A 26,059-nucleotide genomic window follows, 5' to 3' on the forward strand; every position below is an offset into this window, starting at 1 on the left:
TCAGGTATTTACAAATGTACATTTACTCATAAGAAGTTGGGAATTACGAAAGAACAGCTTGCAGGAAAAGTATTGCCCCATCTGATTCCTCTTAGTATTGAGAACAATCTTAATCTCAATCAGGTAGGAACATGACGGTTTGTGTGCTTTTACTTGATAATTGGCAGAGAATAAATTCAAACTGTTGTCAGAGAAAAATCCATACATTATGGTACATCTGCCTGTTGTAAAAACAAACATACAAACAACACCTTCCACTATTACTGTATTTGCATGTTTAAAGCTTGTTATTTTTCAGTGGATTTAACTGATCTAGTATAAAATTGCAAAATTAATACTATCACCTTCCAAATATCCTGCAAAAGCAGTTAGCTGCTAACGTGATTACAATTCAAATTAAAAGCTAAAGTCCAATCATAATGTTCCTTCCCTTTCTTTTATTTGTAAATGTTGCAGATAATATGGAATTGCAATCATGTTGCTATGAAATAATAGGAAATGGAATACCTAATAGGATTTTTTTTTTTAATGAATGCAATACTCATCTGTGAGGTTTTTGTCTGCATTGCCCCTTTCTTCTTTAGTGACATGTATTTTTCACTGTTCCAGTATACACTCTGCTTGTAGTTGGGTATCTAATGCAAGATAGTGAAGGTGGATTATAAATTATTTTGAAATCTGCATTTTATCTGACATTGTGTATTGTAAGTTTTATGAGGTGTTACCTTTTTAAGTTATATGTGTCTGAATTCCATCACTGCAAAATCCAAACTTCTTGTATATTTCTTTTCCAGTTCAATTCTTTTATTTGTGTTATAAAAGATATGCTTAATAGATTGGAGGCAGAGCATAAAACAAAACTTGAGCAACTTCATGTCATGCAAGAGCAACAGAAGTAAGTGTTAGTTTATGTTTGTATTAGAGAAGGAACAAGTGAGCAGAGATAAATTTCAGTTAGTTTTTTAGCAAATGTGAGAAAACTCTAGCCATAGCAATAAATAAATCTAGGTAATTCTTAGGTAGGTAGTAGAGAACTACCTCAAATACGCACAGTTATGAGAATATTTATTAGTCCTAGAATGATAATATTGTGATATTAGCAGTTTTATAGAGTAAAATTCTTCAATTTTATTCAGTTCAGTCATAGTTTATTATTTTAAGTCAATAATTTTTGATTCATTAAATGTAAGAGTTCATACTGAACTCCACTAGTACAGTTTATGTCTTGATTCTGAATGCTAAGTTGCCTTTCTGTAGCTGCTGAGAAAATTGTATTGGAGAAACATGAACATTGTAGCCTACTAGAAGGCTGTGATATTTGAAGATATTTAAAGCTATTTTATGGAACCTGAGATGAGGTGAGATTTCTGAGACAAATTAACTTGGGCTACCTGAAGTCTGTGTCACCCTGTTCAAAAGGAGGAACTAAGACTAAGTGAAATGATCAGTGGGAAACCTTTATAACTTAGAATATTTTCCAGTTTCCTGCAGGCAATCTATAAAAATGGCAGTGCTCTCATAATGTAATTTGTTCATATTGATTAAATGCGGAAGAATAGTCTTCATTGCTGAATTAGTGTTGTGGATGTGACTGCAAAGTCATCTTTTTTTAATATATATACTCTGCCCTATATAGATCCTTGGATATAGCTAACCAAATGAGTGTGTCTGAAGAGGCAAGACCCAATACTACGAGTAATCAGGTAAGTAACGATATGTTATTCCATTACTTATATATAGCAATTCAAAATGGAAAATTACTTCGTCAATATTTATTTTTCCTTAAATTACAGCATTGCAAATAACTAAGTTTTGTTTCTTTGAGCTTAAACAGATTGACAAGGTATTTAATACTAGTGGAACTGACCTTCTAACTAGTGGGTCTGATAGTAAAGAGAATGAGACATCATCAAAACAGAAAAAGGTGCGTTTCACTTTGTTTTGGGATTCTGTTACATCCAGCTGTCTAATACAAGGCTGATAGGGTTGCATAAAAAGAGTATGTGTAAATATTTACCATATTTAAAGCTTTAAAAGAAAAACTAACTGCTTTTGTGTATCACAGCACTGTCCATAGTCACATGTGAAGGTCCACTAAATGGACATGTGTTCAAATGTTCGAAATGTTCAAATCATATTCTTGAATTTCCCTGAAAGCCTTTCCTGGAAAATAGCTTTGTAAAAAGTAGGCAGCAATTAGGATGATAAATTTTTCATCATTTTCTTTCTCCTTCTTTTCGTGCTGTTAATTATGTAAATGGCTCCCCAGAGTCTATACATTTTATCATTTCCATTTCTAGTTGTCTGAACTCTCTAACTAACTTTAGACTACGGGGGAATGATTTTATGATTTTATCTTCCATCATTAACAAAAATAGAGTTCAAATCCTGAAAAGCCGCTTAAACATTCTTAAAATAAAATTCCCCTTCTAACTCCACGATCGGTTGCAGTTCTATATAAGTGCCAGCTAGTAATCATACAAACCCAAAAACCATGAAGAATGCTTTTTTAATATGCCCAACATTAAGAAGAAAAAGCTAAAATGGTTTTGTTGTGATACCTTCTTATTTGATATCTGTCCAATTCTGCCAATTTCTCATTATGCTACTTTTAATAGTGTATTCGTTTGCTTTAAGTAATTTTTAGCTGGATGGTAAATATTATACTAGATTTTGTGCTTAGCACTTTTCTCTTTTGTATAAATAATTTGTATTGTTCTGCCACATATTATTGAGATGACAGTGCTATTTATGAAATAAACATATTTATGTAAGACTAATCATTCTGTGCAACTTAGTATCAGTACTTTCCCTTTAAAGGCATCACTTACACTTGAAGAGAAGCAAAAGCTAGCTAAAGAACAAGAACAGGCGCAGAAGCTGAAAAACCAGCAACCTCTTAAGCCACAAACAACTGCAATAACACCTCCAGTGAAGCAGGTGAGAAAGAACAAACTACTGCACTGTTTCCATTGGATTTGTGGTGCTTTTTCCTTCCAAGTGCATTTATTTTCTCCTATGAGTCACCTTTTTCACTGGTAGTACAATGGCACAGCTGAGGAAAAACTAAAATAAATTTTCATCTGCCTTCCATTTGCATCATTAGCAATATTTCACACTTTTTAAATTGCAGGAGTTTCCAAAGATGTCATTATTATTGGAAGGCCATTGTTCTAGATAAGGAAAAAGCACATATTAAAAAAGGTTTTGCACTGAAGAGTTTATTAACTAAATATATAAAGGGCTTGGGGATATGTAAGCAAATAGTTACAGTAGTACTTTGTGTATAGTCTTAGTTGACAAATTAAATCTGTTTAACAATAAATTCTAAGTAGAAAAGGAGAAATACAACCTAATTGCTCTTGTGTATAATTACATTTCATGCACTATTCCATGCAGTAAATTTTAATTTCTGAAAAATGAATGCTTCTTCTGCAGGAGCAATAATAAAGACTGTCGCTAGAGTGTTTGCACAGGAAAAGCATTTAACTGCATTTTATGTATTTTGCAGACAAAAGACTTGACAGATACCTTGATAGATAATATGTCATCTTTGACTAGCCATTCTATCAACAAGGCTAAAGTTGCATCTTCAAACAGCTTCTCTTCTGTCCCTTCTATGGGTGTTGGAATGGGATTTTCATCACCTGTTGACAACACAAAGAGAAATGTAACAAATGGACTAAATACTAACATGGGTTTTCAGACTTCTGGATTCAGTATGGGACCTAGTCTCACCACTCAGAATTTCTTCGGTCCAAGTGCAACAGGAACAACCAAGATGAACATTGTACCAACGGCCAATATGCCAAATTACAGTCCTATGAATGCTGCATCTGCAATCTCTCCACTGACACAACAAAACAAACCCCCAGATATGTCTGCTTTAGATAATCTTTTTGGTCCTCAAAAACCCAAAGTTAGCATGAAACAGTTGGCTCAACAGAAGTCAAGCCAGTGGGTTAATCAGTTTGTACCCCCGCAAGGCTCCCCAAATGCGAGCAGTTCAGTCTTGGGACCTCAGATGAACATGATAGGACAGCCTGGCTTTGGTATACAGGGTAATCCTTTCTTTGCTCCTCAGAACTTTGCACAACCAGCGAACACAATGACAAACAGCAGCTCAGCTAGCAATGACTTAAAAGATCTTTTTGGGTAACATGTATTGTTTTCTTCTTTCAAAGATGGATGAAATTGGATCATGGGTAAGCTGATTAACATCTTTTTTTTAATTAGTAAAAGCATGACTTGGGGAAACTTTCAACCCAGCAAAGTAAAGACTTTTGCGCTGGAAAAAAGACTGATTTTGCATTCACCTGGTACTGCAGAGAATTGTGTAAGTGCAAAGTCATCTGACATGCAAAAGAATTCCTGTCTCTTTACTGAACATCAGAGCACTGAAGGTAGGATGCATATATTCAGTCAAAATAGAAGTTCAGTATTTCAGAATTATTTGGAAGTGTACTCTGTCAACTCCTATGAAATTACCAACAAAATTTTGTTTCTTAAGTTCAACAGAAATGTTTAAAAGGGGTAATAATACTAGTGAATGGAACCCTGCAGCCCAGTCCTTTCGGTGTCTGCTAAATTCTTACTGATGATATGTGTTGCCTGAATGTGTCACAAACTATCATTTTGCCCTATAACAGTTTGCACAAAGTAAATTCTTACACTGCCTCAAAATTTTGATGGCCATGTTACATAGAAGGCTCTCTTAACCTTTAACTGTGTAAGAGGCTAAGAAGAGAAAATATTTTAATTTCTTCTCTTACAAGATAATTAGAATTAACACTGTAGTAAACTACAAGAAGATTCAGGAGACATAAGAAGTTGCTTTAAAATTTTGGGCAAGTTTGGGACAGAGTAAGAACACTGCTTCAACGGTCATGCTGGTTTACAACCTCTTTTACAATGCCAAATCGTTGTTACCAGCCCCACAGCTTAAGCAACATACCACTTAAGCAGGATTTTAAAATACATGTGGTGACTTAATCACATTTATTATATATTCCACTACTTTGGTTAATTTGCTACTGCTTCTAACTAGTGTGGAAAAAAAGAATATGAGTAGTTACCTCCTAAAGAGAATGTTCTGCATAAAATTCACATGTTGACTGCCCAACTGTGTAACTAAACATTTCTGTGTAACTAAACATAGAGTGTTTAGTTACACAGAAATATCTTGAATTATTACTTCATAGGTTTTGGCTCCATTGGGAAGATGGAGGAGGAGAGCCTTGTACATGTTGCACATGGTTGTGTGAAAAAGCAGACTGCCATAAATTGCCTTGACTAGAATAAACTTTTATTTTAATTTTATTTTAACTCAAGTTCTTAAGAAGGATAGATAAATATGAAGTGATTTCTCAAATACAGATTTGTAAGCTCTAGAACATATGGTAAATACACAGGTATTTCAGATCCTTTTTATTGTATTACTCCAAATTCAATAAAGCTCTTCAGAAATCCAAAAAATAGTTTCTTCTACTTCCCAGAAGGTGTATGTTCAGCTTGCCCATGATAGAATCTCTACTCTGTCAGATACTACTGTTGGGTTTTAACTTTTTTTTCCTAGGAATTTCAGGAGCTTTCTTACATGATATTTTGAAGACTATAGCTGGCTATTTTGAGAAGGAAAGAACTAGTTACCTTTTTTAGGGAAAGCCTACATGCTTTGTTTTTCAAAGCCTTTCACTGAAGAAATTGTTCTTTCATTTGCTGCTTAAGAAACCAAAGGGCCTTATGCTGTAAATGTGACTTGTATTTTGTTATGTTTTCACAGTTCTAAGCGGTAATAGCATTAAGCATTTCTTAAAGAATTGTTTATGTATTATAGCTGCTGCCTTAGTCCTATTATTTTAAAATACCTGGGACCAGTGAAATTGTGGTTTAGAAAACAATACCTAACACATTGTGATGCTTATGTGCTGTTAATATTCATGGTAAGCATTGTAGGTTATGTTAAGATATCTGTAAATTCAAGTATGATACTAGAACTGTTATACTATTTAAGTTCATGTACAGTTACTAGTACTCTATACCCTCAATCACACTAATGTCTTCTTTTATGTCAACTTTTGAAAGCTACAGTTGTTAGGGTAACTTAAGGCAAGCCTTTGAAGAATTACTTGAATCTGTATTCCTCTAAATTATTTGTAAAATAAGTTTATATTAAAAATAGCATCTCATAGGACTCTACAATGTATTAAATTAATACATTCATAGTAAAGGCAGTCTTAAATGTCAGTGTCCTGATCTGGGGTTTTAGTCACTGATCCCCTTGGACTGGGGGCTTTTCAGAACTGGATTTTAATTTAACCTAATGGAGGGAAAATTAACTGAAAAATTTTGTTTTGGTTTAATATACTAGGCCTCTTAAATTGTGGGGTTTGGGGTATGTGCTTTTGGTATGGGCTATCTGAGAATATAATCTATTTTGTAAGAACAAAGTAAAAAAAATCCTACAAGTTTAAATTAAGAGAGGGTCTTCTTTGCAGTGGTAATGTGATGGAATAAGATCTTTATTTGGCTCAAGTAGTATGATTTTTTTCTATTTATATTTGAGAACATAATTTTGATTTCTCTTGTTTGCTGGAATTTTCAGAATGACCAGGGAAGAAAAACTGAAAAGGGTGCTTATGAAAGTTTTATCAAAATATTTCCAATATTACTTGAAAAGAAAAAAGAAAAAATTACTTCAGTTAAAATGAGAGGGTCAAATCCCTCTTCCTTGCACATGCATCCTGCTTAGTGTGTCAGGAAACTGGGGGTGTGTGAAGTTCTCTGGTTATTTCTACTAAACTTAATGGAAAGAGGAGTTGCAAGAGGTAAGTTACCAAGGCCATGAGCCACTTGGCTCCTGCTACAATAGTTTTTCTTTAGGAAGCCTTGTCCAGTTATCTCTTCACTTAGAAGACATCATTCTGAGGCCCTGTAAAAGGCTGGAAGACTCGTGGCCAGAGTGAATACCATTTTTTGAAAACAACAGTTGTACTTCACATCCAATTTGTTTTTTGGGAAAGAGGAAGATGAAGGGACAATGTTATAAAATGTGGGCATTCCAGGGGCCTTCTGTTTCTGGACTTGGATGGAAAGCAGTGTTACATCTGGCTTGGCCTGAAGCAGAGGATCTGTCTAGCCCTACTGCAAAACAAAATGGAGAACAGGTTTGAAATTGGTATCTGATTAAGAAATTGCAAATTCTGTTACTGAAAAAGTGACCTGATGTAAATTCTTTTACAATGCCTTCAGCAATACTATAACACAAAATTTAATCTCTTTGTATTACCTAATTTAAAGGAAGAAATGTGGAAGCCTGGCAGGTTGTATCATCACCTTGCAGCCTATGCCCTGTGCACCCTCTATGCTCACCCAATGCGAGCAGATCTTCATTGCACTGTGGAAATGAGAGCAGGGTCTGCACTGAACTGCCCAGCCGAAGTGGTTTATTTTACATTCATTTGTAAAGGAGAGTTAAAGGGCAGGGAGTAAATTCTATTTTTCAGTTGATTTATCTATATAATGTTTACTAGAAAGGGAGAAAGGAGGTGGAAATAGCTGCATATCTTAAGTATAAGCATCAGTTGTGCTTTAGCTGCTCTGGTGCATACTAAACGAATGTAACAAGACAGTATTTTCCATATTAGAACTGTTGCTTCCATTTGGTTTTAAGTATGAAAATCTCTGAAGCATCCTTTGAAAACTCAGTCTTAGAAAACAAACTAATCCTGCTAGATGAGAAGATTAAGAGGCTTAAAAAACCACCTCTGTTTAAGCTGATGGAGAGGAATCTTGAAACTACTGAGTTAAAGATTAGCTTGGAATCCCCTACATCTGCCTCACTCAAGAAGAAAGAAACTGGGAGTGAAATGGCACAAGTGGAATTTCAAGGAAGGAGAAGGGAACAGATTTGGAACAGATTTTCTGTTTCTTTTCATCACACAAGTGTTGCGAATAAGGCACAGAACAGCCTGTGGAACCTGCTTACACAGGACAGTAGTACCAGAGTAGTCTTTTGAAATGTAAAGGAGTCCACCTATTTTTTGGGAGATGGGGAAAGAAAATATGGGTAGAATGTTCTAGTTTGTTTTAATGAAGATACTTTGTCTTCCGCTTTTAATGGTGATATGAGTTAGAAATGTTGTGGGGAAGTTGTGGCCTTACAGGTCTGTGCAGATGTTGAGTACCCCAAGTAAAAGGCTGATTTTTTGTGATGTATAGGTGCATGACATTTCAAGCCTTATTGTTTAAAACTTTCCTTTTCTGTTAAGTTTTGTCTTTTTAACAACACCTGTTTCACATTGATGTGAAACTTTAACAAATACCCCAATGGCCTTTTAAAGTAAGAAAAATATTTTAACTTCTGTATTATAACCCCTGTCATAATGTCATCTGTGTCTGTAGATAGATAAGTACATGTGTATATAGATTACAGGATTTTAGATTTTTCAGTTCAATTGCACCAAAAGAGGAAAGATTAAGTGAAAAATTAGATTTGAATCAAATTCCACAAGGCTTCCATACAAGCTAAGAATTATATGATACTTTTGTTATCTGTTAAAAATTTACATGCTTAGTCTGCCTGTATCTATATGGCTTGAGCAGAAAAGGAAAGTTTTTAAAACTTAAGTTTATGAACACTGGATCTCTCATTGCTGGTGAAATTTTTGACTCTGTAGTGACCTTTGTTTATTGACTAGGAGTTTTTTATTGGGGGTGGGTGGGATATCACTGATCTGTGCCATTCCCAATGAAAGAAATATGGGGAAAGGGAATACAGAAAAGGTATCCTGTTGTATATGTGACCCTTATTTTGTTCTTTGTTAAGAGATATGCTGCATTTTATATACTCATTGTGAACTTTTACTCTGAAATAGCTGTGAGGAAACCTATCTGGAGGATTTCAGATGGGTTAGCTGATTTTCAAGTAAGGTCCTGCCTTGTACCTTACTTTCTATTAGGTTTTGACTGCTTTACAAGGAAATTACACAAGGCAGTAAAACCTTGGATTCATCCATCAAATCCTCTTGCCTTCTTGCCTTCCAGGCCTCACACTTGCATCAACAGATCAAATGAGCCCCTGAAGTTGTATTGTCTTTGAGTTCTCTGAAACAGTTGTATCTGCTGTACAGAATTCTGAGATGAAGTTGTAAATCAGAATGTGTTATAGTGAACTCAGGCCTTGTGCAAAATATTTAACACTTGTTTATTTGTCTAATCGTACAGTCTCTGTACTAGTGGCAGTTTTATGTTTTGATTGTAAAACATTAAAATTCTCATGAGATTTATAAAGTGATGTTACTGTAGTGTCAGCTGTGATTCATAAGTAGAACTGTCATAGCATGGCATTAGTGTATATCCAGTTTATTGGACAGCTCCTCAAAACCAAATTTATTCTTGTATTAACTTTTAGATCAGTTACTTAAAAATACGTAAAAGGTATAGTGATAGTTTCGAGAAATTCATATCACTTTGTACTCTGAGGTTGCCTATGGAAATAAATGAACTTTTCATATTTTCATGTTGGAAGGTATTTTTATTCAAAATTTCAATTAAATTAACAAATAGTAACTCACATAGAAAACTTTACACTATATTTTATTTGAAATGCATTTTATCGCACATAATTTTGATGTAATTTCTTAGAGTGGATGCTGTCCAGACATCTCTAATGTGATCACATACTGCCTTCGTGCAAAGAATAAAAGTCCTGGGGAAAAAGTGATGCTCTAGATGTCTCTAAAATAGCATTTACTGAAAGCACACGAAGCCCATGTCAGAATCTGGGGTTGTGATGCCATATAGTGATCTCACTTTGCATTTTCATTGCTCATTTACCAAGCAACCAGCCCTTTCTCTAAACCTGGTCATCAAGATGCACTGCTTTGTCAGGCTTAGAGTTTGCCAACACTCTGAAGGAAGCTAGTTCTCAGCTTTTTGTATGGTAATTTTGTATGGTATGATTAAGCATGAGACAGCTATGATCTGCTTAGAAGCATCATTGGCTTGAGATGTTATGGGAGGAGAGAGTAAAAGATGGATTAGGTGGAAATGGAAAGATAGCATTAGATGGCTCCAATTCCCTCTTCATTTTAGTTTGCTGAGGATGACAGCATCTCCATTCACCCCACAGCTGCATCCATCAAAGGAGTACGGGCTTGTTATATGCCAGCTTTCAGTCAATGGTAGCAGAAGGTAAGAGAGTGAGGTGGAGACATTCTCTATGGCACACTGCTGAGAAAATGCCTGCCTTAAGTTGTTCAGCAGATCACAGTCTTGATCTGACTTGAATATACTTTTCTGTGGTAATGTTCTCTTTGTTTCCTCCATTTTGGGACATTGGTAAGCTCCATAACTGATAGCTGTTTCTTAAGCAGGAAGGTCGCAAGTGCTGAAGTCCAGATATTCTGGGTTGGTTGTGGCTTAAAATTGAAAATTTCATAAACTCTTTCATAATCTTAAGACTTCAAACAGGAAAAGCTGGAACTCTTCACAGTTGATTGTTCTTTGCCTGGAATATTTTGATACTGGCATCTACTTGTCTTTGCTTCATCACTTAAATATCTCTAGTCCCTCCTTTAGGTATGTCATACACCAGAACTTTAGGTTAATCCTTTTTTATATCAGTGTTTGTAAGCTGTGTTACCCTATTGAGTTTGCAGTTGTGAGGAATGCGGCTCAGGAGGTGTAGAAAACTAACTGTTTGTGAGGAGTTGTGCGAAGAGAAATGGTTCATTCAATGTTCTCTTCCTGTTGCCAAACACAAATGCACTTTTGTCCTGTGCTTATCACTAGCTGGAGACCACTGCAGTTGCTCGGTAGATTGGAAAACTGGATCCATGGATGACAAGGTGGATTCCAATTTTTTGTGCCAAACTTACCCCCAAACTTATAAACCAGGAATTCAGAAATAAACTACCCATGCACAAACCCAGGAGCAGCTTAATAAATACTAGAAATAAAATATGTGGAAATCTCTTCACATGTAATTGCCATCTTAACTGAGCTCAATCCCATATATAGCACTGGTTGTAATAGAAAAAGAATTTTACTTGGGACTCTCTGCCTCCTACTTCTCTAGGCTCTTTCTGGTGCAGCCATCTCTTGCAACTCCTCTCTCTTTGTTTTTCTTTCTTACATCAATGCCCACAGGCAGGCCACGGCTGTGTAAAATCATAGAAGGGCAACAAAAATTAAAGGGCTCTGACAATTTTGTTTCTGGTGATAGCTGGTAAGAGAATGCTGGATTGAAGACAGTGGCAGCCTGAACTTTGTGCCTGTTGCTCTTCAGCTGGAGACTATTACTTTGCCATCAGGGACAGCAGAAAGGAACATAACCTGAGGCTCTGCATCTCTGCTTGTTGGTGCAGCTCTGGCAAGCTGCCAGACTGGTCGATGGAGGTGGCTGATGAGTAGGCATGTATTTCCTCTGCTATCTGTCCTGCAAGCAGTGTGAGACTGAAGGAGAAATGTTAAAAGCAGCTGCAGGTAGGTGATCCAGAGCATTACCAAATCCAGATGCCAGAGTGATACAGCAATCATGCAGAGCAGAGAGGCAGATTTCAGGCAGATTTCAGGGAGGAAGAAAGGAGAGTGGAAACTGTTGATTGCCAAAATGACAGAATATCCAGCACCAGACCCATAGGAATGGACCTGTTTTCTTTGTCCCCACATGCTCTGCTCAGATTCCGAAGTTGCCTGTGCAGAGTGTGCTGGCTGCTGCAGCCTCATAAAGGAGCTTAACTGGTCCTGACAACTACTGCTGCTGTTGGGCAGCTGATTGAGGTCAAATATAATTTAGCCATAACACACTTACTGGAATGTTTCATTTCTGTGTGTTTATTTTTGTTGTTGTTAAACCTGTCTGTTTTAAAACAAATTCATTTGACAAAAGCATTAGTAATTACAAGTACCATCCTGAACTGTTACTGGTCACCATAGAATCATAGAATAGAATCATAGAATAGTTAGGGTTGGAAAGGACCTTAAGATCATCTAGTTCCAAACCCCCTGCCATGGGCAGGGACACCTTGCACTAAGCCATGTCTCCCAAGTCTTTGTCCACCCTGGCCTTGAACACCACCAGGGATGGAGCATTCGCAACTTCCTTGGGCAACCCATTCCAGTGCTTCACCACCCTCACAGTAAAGAACTTCTTCCTTACATCTAATCTAAACTTTCCCTGTTTAAGTTTGAAGCTATTACCCCTTGTCCTACCACTACAGTCTCTAAGGAAGAGTCTCTCCCAGCATCCTTATAGGCCCCCTTCAGATACTGGAAGGCTGCTATGAGGTCTCCATGGAGCCTTCTCTTCTCCAGGCTGAACAGCCCCAACTCTCTCAGCCTGTCTTCATACGGGAGGTGCTCCAGCCCTCTTATCATCCTCGTGGCCCTCCTCTGGGCTTGCTCCAACAGCTCCATGTCCTTTTTACGTTGAGGACACCAGAACTGTACACAATACTCCAAGTGAGGTCTCACAAGAGCAGAGTAGAGGGGCAGGATCACCTCCTTTGACCTGCTGGTCACACTTCTTTTGATGCAGCCCAGGATACGGTTGGCTTTCTGGGCTGCGAGTGCACACTGCCATCTCATGTTAAGCTTCTTGTCAACCAACACCTCCAAGTCCTTCTCCACAATGTCCTTCACCATGTCCTTCAGGGTGCCAAAGTTAATGAATTGCATTCTTCTTCAGTTCTGTTTTATGCGCTGTAAGGGAGGAGAATGTTTTGCTTCAGTGTTACTCAGTTTCTTAACTTTGAAAAACTAGAGATTTTAAGTGGAAAAGGAACTGATATCCTTACCACTTTTTCAAAAAATCCTGCAGCTGGTGCTAGGTGCTTAGCCAGTGATTTCAGCTAGCTTAGAATTATGGATATCTTTTAAAGGCTGACAAAATAGGTGGGTTTTGAAATTTTTGATTTATAGGTTGTAAAAAATGACATAATTAGTCACTGATGTAGGTTGTCAGGAATTAAAATATTAATTTTACATAGACTTACTTCGCTCAATGAATGATTTTCAGCTCCGTTTTTAAGATTAATGTGACTGCTCAGTCATCCTTCTCCCTCATTCCCTCTCAGCCCTTTGCAACTTTGAACCTATTGCCCACTTTCAACGTCTGTTTGATGAGAGTGTGATAAAAATACTAAAGGTAAGGAATTCATGGAAGTTTTATGGAAACCATTGGCTCATTAGAGGGACAACTTTGCACTTCAACTGATGGAAAGGCTGCAAAGTGAGACAGCTCCTATTAGACACTAGAAAATGCACGTAAGGGAGGCCCCCAGGAAGGCAAGTTTTACAAATTCTGATCTTCACATAGTAGCTGGTTTTGAATATTCATTTACATAAATATTTACTTACATATTTATGTATATATCCCACAAGTTTGGTTTTCAACAGTATTTAAGAGGACAGAATTTTTTTATTAACTTCTATCGTGATGTTTTCTTTTAAAGAGTTCAGATCTGGGATTAAAGAAACACAATGAACTACATGCTATACTTTGGTGAATCAATCCAGCAAGACACTGTACTCACAAGTTGGGTATCACCACAGATAGTTTTGAATAGCATGTCATGCACATACTACCTGGCATAGATTACCTGTTAAACACTGAGAGAAGACAACACCGAAACCCCTTTAAAATGTACTTTCCTAGTAAGCGTAAAAGCGAAACCACAAATTTGAAGAGATGGAATGGTCTTTTGAGTAAAAAAAGTATTTCTAAAATACATCAAAGCAAATTCTTGCTGATAGTGACAAGATGTGAAAAGCTATCAGAGATCGTAACTTTCAAAACCATCTGTAAAATATTATAGAACTACCATAAGGTGTCACTATAACCCAAGCAACTTTCAAATAAATTGCAAACATTACAGAAAGGTTCTTATCCAGCTACAAGGCTTTCCTTGTACTGCTTTGTGAAAGTGAAAAAGAACCTATTTTTTAAATAACATAGTGTATTCCTGGATGCACAGAAATCATCATTAAATATATCTGTAGTAGTTGCTGTCATGATACAGAACTCTTACCTTTTCTTTGTGGGGAAACAGATGTACTTCACATAGTAACTGTCCACATAGAAATGCTTTAAAAGCCCTCCTACTTATTGTGTAAGATGAAATTACCACTTAATTAGCAGTTTCCAGTAAGTAAAACTATAAATAAGAATTCCTATTTCCATTATTGGTTTATTTGTTGTTAGCACCCCAGGAGCCTCTATTTTTATTTCTTGTCCAACTGTGATCAGATTTCTTTCCCAACAGCTATCTGATCAGGAAGCAGAAACTAGAAACTGAAGATGAATTTTTTAACCATTTGAAACTAATGCTGGTGTTGCCACAGATATCAGGGAAACAAACAGAGCAACTGAAAATTTAATTTGGGCTGACCCAACATATTTTGACATGGCAGGAAAGGAATCAGTTCTCATATATGGTAAAATAGAAATCAGAATCCTGAAGTCTTTGAATCCATCTTCATTTATGTAGAAAAAGTGCAGACATTGTTTACAATGTCTTTATGGCTTTAGCCTTAGATTTCAAAACCTGAGGAGCCATTTTTACCATTTAATCAAAACCCTTGTGTAACATGGCATCCCAGGTCACCCCTTTTATCTTTGACATCAGTTGCTGTAGGTCTTGAATGCTGAATTCCTATAGTACCCTTCTTTTATGTAATGTTACAATGATTCTTAGAGATGTCGATAGAAATAGGGTCTCCGATACACCATGCACTATACAAATACAAAGGGAGAAACAGTTTCACCAAAAAGTTTCATTTCTAAGGACAAAACATGCTTGTCATCTGAGTGAACCTTTGCACGTACAAAGTAATGAAAGAAATTCCTTTGAAGGTAAGATGACAACTCACCTAGGAACCCTGATCTTACCCTCTGAACCCGAACTCATACCCTAATGCTGACAATCCCCTGTTTCCACAGAGCATGTAGCTGACACAGGCTCCTGCAAGCATTTACTGTGGTAAGGTCTGTGATTTGAAAAGTGTTATCACTCAGTATCAGCTCTGGTTGATTAACACTCAGTTACTTGATGAATGAAATTATCTTCTTTCACACTTCTTTTTACGTGGCCACTTCTGTGACGTGTCTATATGTGTGTTCTTTTCATTATGGCTGGAGACTTCTTTTCTTGTTTCTTTGATTTACTGTATCTACAGTTGTGATTTCTGTTGGAAATATAATGCATGAAAGTGACTCTCATGTGAAATCCACAGTTGACACTTCAGAAATAATTGGTTTCAGGAGAAAGCTAAGGCTGCTGCAGTCCCCTCCGCTGAAAAAACTGACCATGGGCAACTATCACATGCGCATTTCTGTTCCCTGAGTGCTGTGTCCCCATCTCGGGAGAAGTGCAGTGTTGCAATTCTTGTCTCCTACTCGAGGATTTGTATTTGCTTTATTTAATACTCTGCCTCCTGAGTTGACAATTTCAGCTTTGAGTGACTTCAATGTTTCCTGAAACTTCAGAAAAGCAGAAGGTAAAATAACTCCACTATGTCCCCTCAACGTTTGAGCTGATTTCAACACTTTTTACAGGAGTAAAAATTTCTAGGATCATAAGTGGCTACATTTAATTAAAAAATGGTATCAGGACAGCACACACTTGACAAGATACCGACAAGATACCAGGCCTGCTGGCAACAGATTGGGTACACCTGTCTCAAAGGGAAAAAGGATCTTTGCACAGGACTTAGCAAGGCTCATTGAGAACGTTTAAACTAGATTTGAAAGGAAGAAAAGGATAAAACCAGCTCACTAGAGATAAGCCTGAGGGCAGCACACCAAAGGTTGAGGGACGGTGTCATATCAAGGTCCTTTGGTCAGCTGTCTCAGTGGAGGTAGGGGATGGAGATCCATGCAGCAGCAAAGATGCAAGGGTTATTCATGTGTAAAAAACCACAGAAGCGCCTGAGGAATTAAGGTTTCTCCCCTCAAAAAGGTATCAGAATCAATAGCTGAACTGAAGTGCATCTACACGAATGCACACAGCATGAGCAACAAACAGGAGGAGCTGGAAGCCATTGTGCAACAGGAAAACTCTGACACAGTTGCCATCACAGAAACATGGTGGGATGACTCGCACAACTGGAATGCTGCAATGGATGGCTATAAACTCTTCAGAAGGGACAGGCAAGAAAAGAGAGGTGATGGAGTAGCCCTGTATTTTAGGGAGTGTTTTGATTGCCAGAGCTTAATGATAGTGTTAATAAGGTTGAGTGTTTATGGGCAAAAATCGGGGGAAGGCCAACAAGGCAGATACCATGGTGACTTCAACTTACTAGGTGTCTGCTGGAAATACAACACAGCAGAGGGAAAACAGTCTAGGAGGTTCCTGGAGTGTGTGAAGATAACTTCCTGACACAGATGGCAAGGGAGCCAACTAGGGAAGGTGCCCACTGGACCTGTAGTTTGTGAACAGAGAAGGACTTGTGAGTGATGTGATGGTTGGAGGCTGTCTTGGGCATAGTGATCATGAAATGATAGCAGGTTTGATTCTTGCAGAAGTAAGGAGGGGATTCAGCATGACTCCCACATTGGACTTCCAGAGGGCAGACTTCGGCCTGTTTAAGAGGCTGCTTGGCAGAGTCCCTTTGGAGGGAGTCCTGAAGGGCAAAGTTGTCCAGGAAAGCTGGATTTTCTTCAGGAAGGAAAACTTTTAGGTGCATGAGCGGGCCGTGCCCATGTGTTGAAAGAGGAGCCAGCAGGGAAGAAAATTGGCCTGGCTGAACAGATGGCTTTGGCTGGAACTCAGGGGATAGAAAGGAGTTTATGACCTCTGGAAGAAGGGGCAGGCAGGCAGCTCAGAAGGACTACAAGGATGTGATGTGGTTATGCAGGGAGAAAATTAGAAGGACCAAAGCCCAGCTAGAACTTAATCTGGCTACTGACATAAAAGACAATTAAAATGTTTCTATAAATACATTAGCAACAAAAGTGGGATGCAGAGGGAAACTAATAATGAAGGATGAGGCATTTAAAACTTCCAAAGAGACTTACTTTTGAAACATCAAAATGTTTGAATTAAACTTAATTCTAAGAAATCTTAATTTAAGGAGACAGGGCACCCAGGATTTTCTAGTCTTTGAGTTCCTGGTAAGAGCAAAAAGACAAAGTCACCTGGGAAGCCCAGAGGCACAGATAAGCAACTCACCTTACCAAAAAAAAGTTCCTCAAAAGGACTAACAAGAGCAAACTGTGATCCAACATGCAGCTCGCAAGCACAGGGATGTGATCACATGACCTGGAACTGAAAAGAAATTGATTAAAAATTATCAAGGTTATTCTAGTCTGGCCACGACTGCCCAGGCTGTGACAATGCACTTGTGTGTTTTTCCACTGGAGGACCCCAGCAGCCTTTGGTTTTTGTTAAGGCTGATCACACAGCATGAAGTGAAGCATCTTTGTATAAGTTCAGCAGAGACACTAAAAGGTTAAATTGACTTTCCCAGGACATTAGTGTCAGGCTGTGAATGACTGCGATGATTAAATATCTGTAAAGTGTTCAAAACTTCATTTTACAAACATTGAGAGAAGTGGCTGCTTGCAAGGCTGTATGAGGAATCATAGTTAATAGAAGCACTCTCTCTGAATGCCACCTGGACACGAAATACATATGCTATCCAGTCTGCCCTGAAAACAGTAGCGAAAGTCTCCCTTTAAATGTGGTGAAGACTTTACCCCAACCATTATTTTGAGGAAACAACAGTAGGAGTAGCATAAAGATGATTTTCCAGGCTTTTCAACAAAAGAAATAACTGCAGCAAATTAGGGAGTCTCTAGGTGTACATTTACTTGCACCCATAGAAACTATTCTTCCAGGCGAGAGTGATGTTTATGGCTAGCTCTGACATTTTCATGCTCAGTTTTCTTAAGGGGATGCCACAATCCCAAGTCTAGCCCCATGTCTGCAATGTACAATTATTGTTAGAATGGCATAGGTGCATTTGACAGGTTTCCAAGTTTTCTTACAACTCTTGTTATTCTTGAGCACCCAAAATAATGAGTGTATACGTGTCCACAGCAGTGGCTGTCTGCATGCTGGTTTTACGTCTATATTGACTTTAAAATACAGGTTTAATGCAGCCTTACTAGGAGTCTTTGGGAATACGAGTCTGTAGTTTCAGTGGTAGCTACAAGTTGAGCCAGGAGTAGTTTTAATTTTGCGAAGTGTTCTTTGCAAGCACAAGCCTAAATCATGTTGTGTCTGGGACTTAGACTCCAGCTTTCACGCAGCAGACTTGCAATGGGATGATATAACACAATGTGTTTTAAGGTCTGAGACATCAGAAAGGGAATTGCAGTGGAGTAGTTTAATTTCTGCAAAAAAGAATTAAGGCATAGAATTAAAACAGGAAAGAAAAAAGTAGGAACAATGACAGCTGGGTCCATATGGGCTATCATGTTAGGTCTTGTTAAGGAAGATATTTCCTCTTCCTAGAAGCTGATGCTTCTAAATGCATACTGAGATTAGCCACATAGGGGTTGCCATGACCTCACCAGCGCATCCTTGTTGAGAATTGTGGATGGTGCCCCAGGGCATGCAAAGCTGCTGGGACACTCTCTGCAGCAACGTTTTGGATTCTGGGCTTTTTAGTACTCTATGAACCTGGGGAGAAGGCAGCAGAGAAGCAGAGCTGCTGCTGTTGAGTAGTGTCTCTGCAGAGAAGCAAGGGTGAGTGGCACCCTTTCTCGAAGCCTTAGGGAAAGGGTCAGTGAATTTCAAAAGGGGCCACCGCTGCAGCACTGCAGAACTGCAGGCAGTGGAAGGATGTCAAAGTGTAAAAAGGAGCGAGAGTTGAAACCTGCTGTGAGAAATGTACTGTTCTGCTGGTGGGGAGGTGGGCAATATTGCTAATGTGAACCACTGCACCTGTCAGGGGAATGTACCCTGCCAAGTGCCAGCCAAGGTATATCTCTGAGGGAGCTGCTGGAAGCATTCCCAAATGGACAAAGGACAGACTTAAGTCTTCCATGCTAAATGCAATTTGAGAATATGTGGATAAGTGAACAAAGCACTAAAAGTTGAACATAGCTCCTTTCCTGTGTCTGCTCTGTACTCTCTTTAACTGGAGCAGGACCAGAAGCCCAGAAAGAAGGGCAAATTAAAAACCTCTGTTCCACAGCTGCTGGGAGATATGGGTTTTTAATACCACTTTCCAACCTGAACCCTAGTCTTCCAAGGTGAATTCCTTGCAGTAGAATTTGCACCATTTCCAGTTTGGAGCTGGGTTCTTATTCGGTTGCAGGTGTTCAGCTGCATTCTGTGTTCAGAATCACAGGATCATTAGGGTTGGAAGGGACCTCTGGAGATCATATAGTCCAACCCCCTGCCAAAGCAGGGCCCCCCAGAGTAGGTTACACAGGAGCGTTTCCGGGCAGGTTTTGAATGTCTCTAGAGAGTGAGACTCCACAATCTCCCTGGGCAGCCTGTTCATTCAGGAAATTATCCCAAATACTACCAAATGCATGTTTGTTTAAATGGAAGACAATTCCATTATATATTTCTACATGTATATATCCCTAAAACCATTCATATCTGATATTTGGCAGTTAGCTTGCAAGGGTTCATTTTCTGTGTGCCCACTGAAAATGGGAGAGCCTATTTCAGTGCATGCATGTGATTGTGCTGGACCTGTGCTCCTTTCCACAGAGGTGCCCTTGCTGATCTGGCTGCCAGCAAGCCCCAGTGGGCCAGGGGTCTGGAGTGAGAAACCAGGAGGAATTGCCTCTTGCTCAGCTGTGGAGGTGGCCAGATTCAAGCCTGAACAGTGTAAGGAGGAGGAGGAGGTTCAGCTGCTCCCAGGGCAGCAAGACATGCTGCAGGGAGGGTTTACCAGGCAGTCCTTGAGCTGGCAGTGAGAGTAGCTGCTGTTCAACCCAACTAGGTACAACTACACCCAGAGAAGCCCTGGTACACGCATACAGGTAGGCAGTGCTGGGACCTCGCTGGCCCCATGGCCCTAGCTGCACTTTCTGCTTGCTATGGGAGAGCTGCCTGCTAGGACAAATGTGCCTGTTAGCTGTGCTAGGCCTGGAGTTTTCCAACAGTGCTCTACAGCATATGAATTATTCAAAGAGGAGAAAGAAACTGTAACCAGTTCTACAGCAAAAGAGACTCCAGCCAAGCAATGCTTCCTCAGTTCCCAAGTTTCTCTCCTCTCCTCTCCTCTCCTCTCCTCTCCTCTCCTCTCCTCTCCTCTCCTCTCCTCTCCTCTCCTCTCCTCTCCTCTCCTCTCCTCTCCTCTCCTCTCCTCTCCTCTCCTCTCCTCTCCTCTCCTCTCCTCTCCTCTCCTCTCCTCTCCTCTCCTCTCCTCTCCTTTCCTCATTAAATACTTTTTGCTGCGCCAGGAAAAGTGTGTTGTGGTCATGAAGTCAAAAAGAATCACAGAATTATTAGGGTTAAAGGAGACCTCTGGAGATTGTCTAGTCCAACTCCCATCAAGCCACATTGCATTGGCACAGCTCACCCTTTCAGCCACTTTGTGTTACAAAAATTCAGCACATTTAATTTATAGCTGGTCTTGAATTGCTTATTCGAACAGCATTGCAGCAGTGCACCTCTGCATCTGTCTGCCCAAGGGCCCGGGAACATCAATAATAAATGACTGGGCTGGGGAAGATGTCTCTGGGTTCAAACCAGCAGGTGCATTGGGCAGGGGGGCTCAGCTGGGCAGGGGGTACATAGTGAATCGGAACCAGCTTGCGGTAATTCCCTCCCTGCAGAAAGGACTTGTAAATGTTTAATAAACTTCTCGCCCGTGCCATACATGTGGTCTTATTAATGAACTGGAGTGGCTTGAGGACAGGTATTGTGTCCGTTACTATAGCACCACTTTGCACAGGATCTCGGCTTGAAAGAGGCAGGGGAGGGAGTGAGGGAGGGAGGCACTGAGGATGAGCCCCAGTGAGCCAGCCTGAGGCTCATCCGTGGAGCAGGCGGCTGTGTCCTGCGCAGGGACACCGGCCCTTGGCAGCACCTCCAGCTGCTGGCTCTGGACACGCTGCCCCCAGACAGGTACCCGACCCTGCACAGATGCAGACATAGCTGCTGCAAGTGCGATGCTGAGTCCCTGAGTGCTTCTGAGGGGGTTTTGCTCCAGAGCTTTCTCTTCCTGACCGACTTTCTGGCTTTGGAAGGAAGATCTGGTCCGAATTTTCTTATTTATCTTCCTTCTGCGCTCCTGTCTTGAGCAACTGGTTGTCACTGCAGAGGTCACTGAGGGGACCAGCGGAGGCTCCCGAGTCTGGCATCGGGAAATATGACAGCAGAAGTGAATTCTTGCTAGCACAAGGGATTTACTGAAGAAGAAAGACAAAATGCCTTTCAAAGGATTCGTTTCGCTGAAGGAAAGATTTTTTAACCCAGGAAAGGAAGAGGTGAAGAACACCATAGGTGACTCACTGGGGAATCTGAGAAGGTAAAAATCCAACAGGAAATTCCCAGACAGGTCCATTAGTTCAATTTATTAAAGAGAAATAGTATAAATAAATGTAGTATGAATAAAGTATAGAAAAATGTGCAAACATAAAACAGAATCTAGAATTACAAAATGAATATTTAAGTTCAGATAGTGAGAGACACCTCTCTGCAAGATAGAAGATATAAAAGGAGCCCTGTTACAATAACATATGACTACAAATGATAGAATATTTGTTAAACAAAAAAAGGTGAAAGTAAGTTATAAAATAGTGTTCTGATATTAGAAATAGCTGAAAAAGTGTTTTAATAAAAAACTTTTAAATAATTAAATGTGAATAATTCTGTGATTTGTCTTGCATGAGGAAAACTGATTATTTAATGGAAATTAACACACCCAAATGATGCCACTTTTAAAATCAGACTTAATGTTCCTAAATTACAGGGGCTTTTTTGAAAATCTTGTTCTGAATCAGTAAGAGAAAATGTGCTAAGTAGAGATGTGTATTGTGTGTTTGCTGGGACTAACAAATTAGAAAGTGATAAAGGAGAAGCAGCTGTTTGTTTGCTTGCAAAAAGAGAAAAAAGATTAAAGATTTCTATCTTAATCTGACAGTTTATGAAAGAACAAAGGGAAAGTTTTATTTTTTGATAAGTGAAAACACAATGTAACAAATTATGAGTTTCATAAAGGGAAAGAGATTTCCCATTTAAATAAGAAGATTATTTGCATCAATAATGGACACTGACAACATTTGTTTGTGTAATCAATAGATGAGAAGCCAGAGGGTTCAGTGGCATTTCTTGCATGTTTAATGTTAAGTGTTTTAAATGTCTGTATGAATCAGGCCAACATTTTAACTGAATGTATTTTTAGTGACTGAATTGTATTTGCTTTCATATCCACCTCTTCACCTTCTTTCGGGAATGCTATTTTGAGTCAAGATGCAGTGTTCGGCACATCTAAACATGCCTTTGATCACAAGAAAATGTATGAAAATTTACATGTATATGAAAGAAAATATTCACATACACTTTTAAAGAAGTTACTAATCTGCACTGGTACGTTGCCAGTTACGCTATTTCTATACCATGTGAACAGAGTATCTGTGTTCCACAGAGTTTCAACTTCACTCTTCCTCATTTACAGTGTTACAGAGGAAGTTTGACATTTTGCTTTTTTTTACTTTTATGACACTCTACAGTAATTCTAGGGATTCCATTTTTCTCTTAAAATGCCAGGTTAAGTAAGTAATTTGTTCAGTCACAAGTTCTCTTTGTTGTGGGCTCTGCTGTCAAATTTGACCCAATACACGTAGGGTTTGTATTTAGTGAGTATGTGATGTGACAGTGCACTGGGTTTACTATGTGGAAATGGTATGCAAATTTCAAATTATCCAGATTACTCTCCGCTTGTAAGCATGTTTCAGGGATGTCATGCTTGTTCCTACACAGCTGATAGTATTGGCATCCAGCTTCAGCAACATTGCTATTGAATCAACCAAAACCTAATCTCAGTTGTGATACAAGAAAGTTTGCTGGACTTAATTATTTTCTGTTTTAAACATATGTAAACCAGTGTCTTTCTTAGATGTATTAGCCAGTGGAGGAAATAATCCTAACAATAAGGTTTTTTTACTATGTCTGCAATCAGACCTAAGTAAGAATTGCTGCAAGCTGAGTAGCCTCTTTGGAAATATGCAGTCTTATTTGAAGTATTCTGTAAGGAATGAAACAGGCATGTCTTTAACTTGAACTTCGTTCTCTGTAGTTTACCCTACAAACAAGAGCATACACTTCTGTTTTTACATGAAGGTTCATACGTATATTTACCAGCTGCAACCTCGACTTTGCTCTTCATCCATTCCAGTTGGCTTTAATATGCTGTAAATAGGTAAGGAATTTGGTTTCTCTGCTAGTATTTGGTAGGTGACTAGTTACATTAATGCACATCCTTGATTTGTTCTCCAAGTGTGACTCCACTGACTGCCGTATATTGATGTGGGATCAAAACTAGCAAAGTGGGTAGAAAAATACTTTTTAGCTTTAGTAAATATGATGAATCTGTGTTTTCCTAACACATTTCCTCTGTCTTGCAAACAACAGAGCAGACCCAGACACCGGTGTCTGGCAAGACCAGCTGCCAGGTGGTGGCTGTTCCGTAGTGATTGTCCAGAAACAAGTTCAAGTGCTAAAGAACAAGCAGCATAAAGCAATTTACTGCCTCCTTGCAGGTGTGTAGTAACCTCAATTATTTTGTGGGTGCTGCAAAACAAGAATCAGCACACAGGACATTACTTTAGGGTAGCCAGATCCTGGACGGGAGGCAATGGGGGACTGAACTGGGGAGACCTGAGAGATGCCCTTTCTTTATTGCCAGTGGTTTCACTTGTGAGATCTTAGAAGATGTTTTAGATGTTTCATACAAAATATTTTTTTTATGCAAAATTGGGTTTATTGCTGGTTACTTACATAAAGTGGGGTAGAATTTTAGAGGATTCAAGGCGTGGGTGAATGTGTATTAGAGCTGAGGCTCTGCAAGCCTTATAAGTTTCCCAGAAAAGAAAGATTTTCCTACAGAGTTTTGTGGCCAGCACAGACACTCTGGGCCTTCTGTGAACTTAGTGTACGCAAAGAAAGATTTATGAACTAAAGGGAAATGTCAGGCACTGCCTACTCTGAGTATTTCAGGAGTCATGGACCAGCTAACAGCAACTGTGGGCTTACTGATAAAATGGAAAGTAACCAAATAGGTTTACAACTCAATAATGTCACTATTAATGTGGAAAGTCATATGGGCCATAACACTGTAGTATGTGGTCTGGGCCCTCGCATTGGACACGGCTTCTCCGTCTGACCTCTATCGTAAAATTAGTCCTCTCAAACTTTTCCTTTGCACTGCAGACAGTTCAGCACTGTGAACACAATGCGGGGTGCCCAGACTCAGCTGTTTTGTGAGTCGTGCAGGGCCCCTTGTACAATGGTGTTAGTGCAAGGGCACAATAAGCATGTGCAGCGCTGTGCTGCAGCACCCAAGGGGCATCCCTCCACAGAGCATTAAGGCTGTGCTGGGGAGAAACTGCAAGGCTGCCCTGCAGCCTGGGAGTGCAGCACCTTTGAGAAGCAGTCCCATAGTGCGTATGTTTAAGATATGCCATGAGTTTCATGCAAATACCATGCAGAAACCAGCCTGAAAGGTCCCATGCACCGAGCAACTTAAGAGTTCTCCTGTCAGCACTGGGGTTTTGTACCAATATATCCATTGCAGGATTTGGTATGGAAAATTATCACCTGGGCAGATCCCTAGAGAGTAAATGAAATCTCAAAAGATTGTATTTGCTTTTGGATAAATGATATTTTTTGATAGTTGGTGTGTTGGTTGCTGAAGTTATGTCAGAAACATCAGTAATTATTCCATGTGATGACTGATGCTGGGTTTGTAGGTGTGAGTTTGAACACTCTGTACAATTGTGCTGCAGCTACCTGTGAAAGACTATAATATCTGGTAAAAGTCATTCTACAATGTGTTCTAACACGTGACAAGTATTAATATTTGCCTGTTACTATAGAATTTATGTGTTTTTAATCAAATGAAATTAAATGGTATGATTCTAGTCCATCTACTTTATCATTTGAAGAAATAACTAATTCCTGTGTTAAAATCCCATGAATACAGGTTGCTGAATATGTATGTGTTCTAGGAATTTTATTTATTACTGATGGGAATTTTTGAAATTTCTTTCATTCTTCCAAAATTCCAGAGTATATACCAGAGTAGTCATTCAACAGAGAAATTTTGCATACAGTTGTTATGACATTTGGGCACAGAACATGGACGCGCATGTCTTCAAATAGCTTAACTCTTCTTACTTGCCAAGTGTTCCATTTTTGCTGAGAAAAGGAAAAAGATTGATGTAAGGACTGAACATTTCCCATGAAGCAAAATGCTCTCCTGTATCAGTCAGATAATTATAGGAGAGCATGGGCTCTGAAGCAGTTTTCTTCTAAATTATTGGTGTATAACATGTGAAAATTTTCAGTGGTGCTACCAAAATATATGGATCAATTGGAAGATACCTTTCTCATATTTTCAGAGTTGTCCTATGTTCCTTATATAAAAAATAAAGCCAAAAAGCTAGGTCAAACACTAGCTCTGTGAATGTCTGCACTGTAATGCTTCATCCCAGCTCCAATTTTTGGACTGCTAATAAACAATATGGTTTTCTCCAAGACAAATCTGCTGTAGAAGGGTTTACATCAAGCTTTGGGGGTATGAAATGTACTATGTGGATTTGGGGTCATGGATCAGTCCTCAGCTTGCTTTTATTAATACTAACAATAATAGCAAAACAATTAACTTCACAGAGGCAATGTTGGCCTCTAGTGTTCATCCTGGCTCACCACTTTTAAAAGTGAATTTGGAGCAGAAAGATGTTTCATGCCTATCTGAATTGACAGCCAGCTGCAAATGTCCTGATTGGAACAGATGTTTTGGCTTTGCTTAATGCGTTTAGTTTTTGCCAGCTGCCCAAAATAATGCACCAATTAAAGTCTAATGTCTCTTTTATAAATAGAGAGCCTGGTAAAGGTATAGAAAATTGAGGAATTGTGCTTTCATT

At 39.0% G+C, this 26,059-nt stretch overlaps 2 protein-coding genes across 5 annotated transcripts in view; both read left to right on the forward strand.

Annotated features, from left to right (window-relative positions):
- SCYL2 (SCY1 like pseudokinase 2) overlaps positions 1-9,514 on the forward strand; it is a 36,740-nt gene extending 27,226 nt beyond the window's left edge. For 2 of the 4 annotated variants that reach the window (XM_030478473.1, XM_030478475.1), the window contains 6 exons: positions 5-123; positions 795-895; positions 1,637-1,703; positions 1,826-1,924; positions 2,821-2,940; positions 3,512-9,514. In XM_030478473.1, the coding sequence (XP_030334333.1) occupies positions 5-123; positions 795-895; positions 1,637-1,703; positions 1,826-1,924; positions 2,821-2,940; positions 3,512-4,159 (1,154 nt within the window). In that variant the 3' untranslated portion in view covers positions 4,160-9,514. The remainder of the gene's footprint in view (positions 1-4; positions 124-794; positions 896-1,636; positions 1,704-1,825; positions 1,925-2,820; positions 2,941-3,511) is intronic. The other 2 variants (XM_030478474.1, XM_030478476.1) reach the window with 1 other exon arrangement.
- Positions 9,515-21,308: 11,794 nt separating this feature from the next.
- SLC17A8 (solute carrier family 17 member 8) overlaps positions 21,309-26,059 on the forward strand; it is a 28,819-nt gene continuing 24,068 nt past the window's right edge. Inside the window, exon 1 of the mRNA XM_030478477.1 lies at positions 21,309-21,441. Coding sequence (XP_030334337.1) covers positions 21,341-21,441 — 101 coding nt within the window. The 5' untranslated portion in view covers positions 21,309-21,340. The remainder of the gene's footprint in view (positions 21,442-26,059) is intronic.

The sequence above is a fragment of the Strigops habroptila genome, chromosome 3 (assembly GCF_004027225.2).
Source record: "Strigops habroptila isolate Jane chromosome 3, bStrHab1.2.pri, whole genome shotgun sequence".
Taxonomy (NCBI): domain Eukaryota; kingdom Metazoa; phylum Chordata; class Aves; order Psittaciformes; family Psittacidae; genus Strigops; species Strigops habroptila.